The 3,976-nt window shown below is 42.5% G+C and overlaps 1 protein-coding gene across 1 annotated transcript; it reads left to right on the forward strand.

The window, feature by feature from the left end:
- Positions 1-1,010: 1,010 nt before the first annotated feature.
- Positions 1,011-2,957, forward strand: LOC137912692 (leucine-rich repeat-containing protein 4C-like). Its single transcript, XM_068756826.1, has one exon. It carries the CDS (start codon positions 1,011-1,013, stop codon positions 2,955-2,957), a length of 1,947 nt encoding a protein of 648 aa, XP_068612927.1.
- The last annotated feature ends 1,019 nt before the right edge of the window (positions 2,958-3,976 follow it).

Here is a 3,976-nt window from a genome sequence, read left to right on the forward strand (position 1 = left end):
ACAAATGTAAAGATTATAGACAGGAAAAGTGGTAACGGAAGGAGAGCAATACAAAAATCATGCTTTCTGCCAAGCAGTGGCTTCACCAAAACTTTTTTTAGGGGGCTTGTAGCCCCGCTAGTGTTTCCAGTAGCACTGCTAAATTATTCATTCTTCTTTCCCTGGCCGATTCACAATAATAAATGGGGGGAAAGAGGTAGAATGAGTGTAATCATGATGATGACTATGATCCAGGGTAAACTGCTATGTGGCACAAAGTGTAAACGGGTGAAATTAGCAACAGCATTCTAGGTGCGCCTTCAGTCCGGTTCATGTATGCTGTGTCGTATTATGATTTTACATAAGCTAAACTTTGTGAAATCAATGGGTTTTTTTCCAGGTAAATGAATTGCAGTAATCCAGTCTGGAAGTTACAAAAGTGTGGACAACCTTTTCTGCATTTTCTTTGGTGAATAGATGCCCGTTTTTTTAGATATTGCGAAGGTGAAAGATCGCAGTCCTTGAAATATGCTTTATCTGGGCCTGAACTGACAGGTCCTGGTCAAAGAGAGAGATAGACAGACAGACAGACAAACAAAGGCCAGCGATTACATAACATCCACCTTGCCTCGGCGGAGGTAATAAAGGACTGGTGGGGGTGGCGGGCTCCCATATTATTTATGTCCCACAATCTGATATAAATCACACCACAGAGCAGTCACAACTGCTTTTCTTCCTTCTCTTCTTCCTCCTCCAAAGTCACAGCACAGAGTTAATGTGAATGTATTTTATGTGACAAAGGTTGAAGGATGTGAGGAGGACAGTGCACACATAAAATGACAAAAGTAAGTTAACCCTATCAAGGCTGAATTTGTTGGAGAGTGTGTACAGTGTGTATGTAACATTGATACAGATAAACAAATTATAACAACTTAAATATTGTATTTGTAACGTTAATTTTCCTCTCTTCTGTTTTCCAGTGAGTCCAAATCATCTTTAGAATGAGTGGAAGACCCGTCAATGAATTATGAATGTTAAACAAGATGACCTCCTCCCAGCAGCCACAGATGATGCGAGGTCCTAGGTGGAACCGGGCCTTGTCCGACCCTTTATTTGTGCTGCTTCTGGCCCTCCAGCTGCTGGCGGTGGCGGGGCTGGTACGCGCCCAGACGTGTCCCTCAGTCTGTTCCTGTAGTAACCAGTTCAGCAAAGTCATATGCACACGGCGAGGCCTACGAGATGTCCCTGACGGCATCTCTACAAACACACGCTACCTGAATCTGCAAGAGAATCTCATTCAGGTTATAAAAGTCGACAGCTTCAAGCACCTAAGACATCTGGAGATCCTGCAATTGAGCAAAAATCACATACGCAAAATTGAGCTGGGGGCCTTCAATGGACTAGCCAGCCTCAATACCTTGGAGCTTTTTGATAATCGTCTCACTACTATCCCAAATGGGGCATTTGAGTACCTGTCGAAACTAAAAGAGCTTTGGCTGAGGAATAATCCCATAGAGAGTATTCCTTCTTATGCTTTCAACAGAGTCCCCTCACTACGGCGGTTGGACCTTGGGGAGCTCAAGCGGCTCTCATATATATCTGAGGGGGCTTTTGAAGGGCTGAACAATTTGCGCTACTTAAATCTGGGTATGTGCAATCTGAAAGGAATTCCCAACCTTATCCCCCTGGTGAAGTTGGATGAGCTGGAAATGTCTGGGAACCAGCTATCTGTCATTCGACCCGGCTCTTTTAAAGGGCTGATCCATTTGCAGAAGCTATGGATGATGCATGCACAAATCCAGACCATAGAACGGAACTCCTTTGACGACCTGCAGTCACTAGTGGAGCTCAATCTAGCTCATAACAACCTTACCCTCCTGCCCCATGACCTCTTCACACCTTTACATCATCTTGAGAGGGTGCACTTGCACCATAACCCGTGGAATTGTAATTGTGACATTCTCTGGTTGAGTTGGTGGCTTAAGGAGATGGTACCAGCAAATACCAGCTGCTGTGCTCGCTGCAGTTCCCCGTCCCATCATAAAGGACGGTACATTGGTGAGCTGGACCAGAATTACTTTCACTGCTATGCTCCTGTTATTGTGGAGCCTCCTGCAGACTTAAATGTGACAGAGGGAAGTGCTGCTGAGCTGAAATGCAGAGCCAGCTCCTTGACCTCGGTGAGCTGGATTACACCCAACGGATCCATCATGACACACGGTGCATACAAGGTCAGAATCTCCGTGCTCAATGACGGCACTCTGAACTTTACCAAAGTCACCGTGCAGGACACAGGCACATATACATGTATGGTAAGTAATTCTGCAGGTAACACGACAGCATCCGCCACGCTCAATGTGTCTTCTACGGAGAACAGCAGTTTCAGCTACTTCACCACAGTTACAGTGGAAACCATCGAAACGCCCCATAATGAAGGCTTTACCACTTCTGTGCAACAGAAGGTGGGGCCCACCCCTTTCGCTGGTACATGGGAGTCCGTTTCTCTCACCTCTACAACTACCACCACAATTCGAAGCCCGCTCAACACCCGCACCACAGAGAAGACTTACACGATTCCAGTTACGGAGCTGGGCGGGGAGGGCTCTCTGAACGGCTTGGATGAGGTCATGAAGACCACAAAGATCATAATTGGCTGCTTTGTTGCAATCACACTCATGGCAGCGGTCATGCTGATCATCTTCTACAAGATGCGAAAACAACACCACCAGCAAAACCACCATGCGCCCACACGCACAATCGAGATCATCAATGTGGATGAGGACTGTGTGACAGGAGGGCGCGGCATGGAAGGCCACCTGACTCTGCCTCCTCTTGAGCACGAGCACCTCAACCACTATAACACCTATAAAAGTGCATACAACCATACCTCCACCATCAACTCCATACACAGCTCGGCGCATGAACCTTTGTTAATCCGGGCCAGCTCAAAAGACAATGTGCAAGAGACTCAGATCTAGTTTTTTTTAAAGATTAAACTCATGGGATTATATGAAGATATTACTGACAGGACATCTCTAATAACTGCTTGTCAGGACTACGGCTAAAATGCGAAGCTCTTGAAAAAATGGTCTGATAACCAGTCAACTCAGTGACTGGTTATGTTTCCTTCAAAGACTTTGGAAATTAGGGTATGTCAACTGTTTCAAAAAGTGTCTTTACAAAGCAAAAGTTATTTATTTAAGAAAAAGGTATTGTGGTTAAATCAAGAAAAAAAAACTGTACTCTGCAACTATTTTTTTCAGCACTTAATTCATATATGTTTTCTTTCTCTCTCATTTTAATGTGATTGGTTTACTAATATGCTTTCAAACTCTGAAGACATCTGCTGAAAGAAAACTCATGAAGCTATTATTATTATTATTATTATATTTTTGATAAATTAAGTGTCAGATTAAAGAATAACCTCATTATCCACATGTCAAAGAATAGTTGCAAAAATCTGTGTAATCATTATTTATGACCATTTGTAAGTTGAAGCAAACACTGTTTTGCTATTTTAGAGTGAATGGTAGAACTGCTCAATGTTATGTTCATAAGTCATTGATGAGGATATTAAATGACGAGAATATGTCTGTTGTAAAGGTTGAGCCTCACTATTTGAATTACATTTTAAATTATATGAATTAACTATGAAATAATCTGACATTTGTTTCTATTATAAATGAAAAAATATGATCTCATCCATAATCTGTTTGTTTCGATTTAAGACATCTTTGTTGTTACATCATGGATATTATAGGGAACTTGACATTAATTACATTGAGAGCAATTCTAATACTTCAGTTACAGGATAAATGAGTTAGCTCATATTTTAGAATCAATTTAATTGTAATAGATAAAATTAGGGGTGTGTGTGGGGGGGGGGGGTATCTGAATTTAAATCCCGGCACATATTTGCAATGATTCATGGCCTCACTTTTTTACCTTTCAGTTGCTTGTTCTGATGCATGAACAAGACGGTTGCATGAAGACGTTC

This window comes from Brachionichthys hirsutus, unplaced genomic scaffold, assembly GCF_040956055.1.
Source record: "Brachionichthys hirsutus isolate HB-005 unplaced genomic scaffold, CSIRO-AGI_Bhir_v1 contig_939, whole genome shotgun sequence".
In the NCBI taxonomy this organism is placed as follows: Eukaryota; Metazoa; Chordata; class Actinopteri; order Lophiiformes; family Brachionichthyidae; genus Brachionichthys; species Brachionichthys hirsutus.

What these genes read in the sequence shown, in the direction of transcription:
- LOC137912692 (XM_068756826.1), top strand. Translation starts at nt 1,011, where the DNA reads ATGTTAAACAAGATGACCTCCTCCCAGCAGCCACAGATGATGCGAGGT.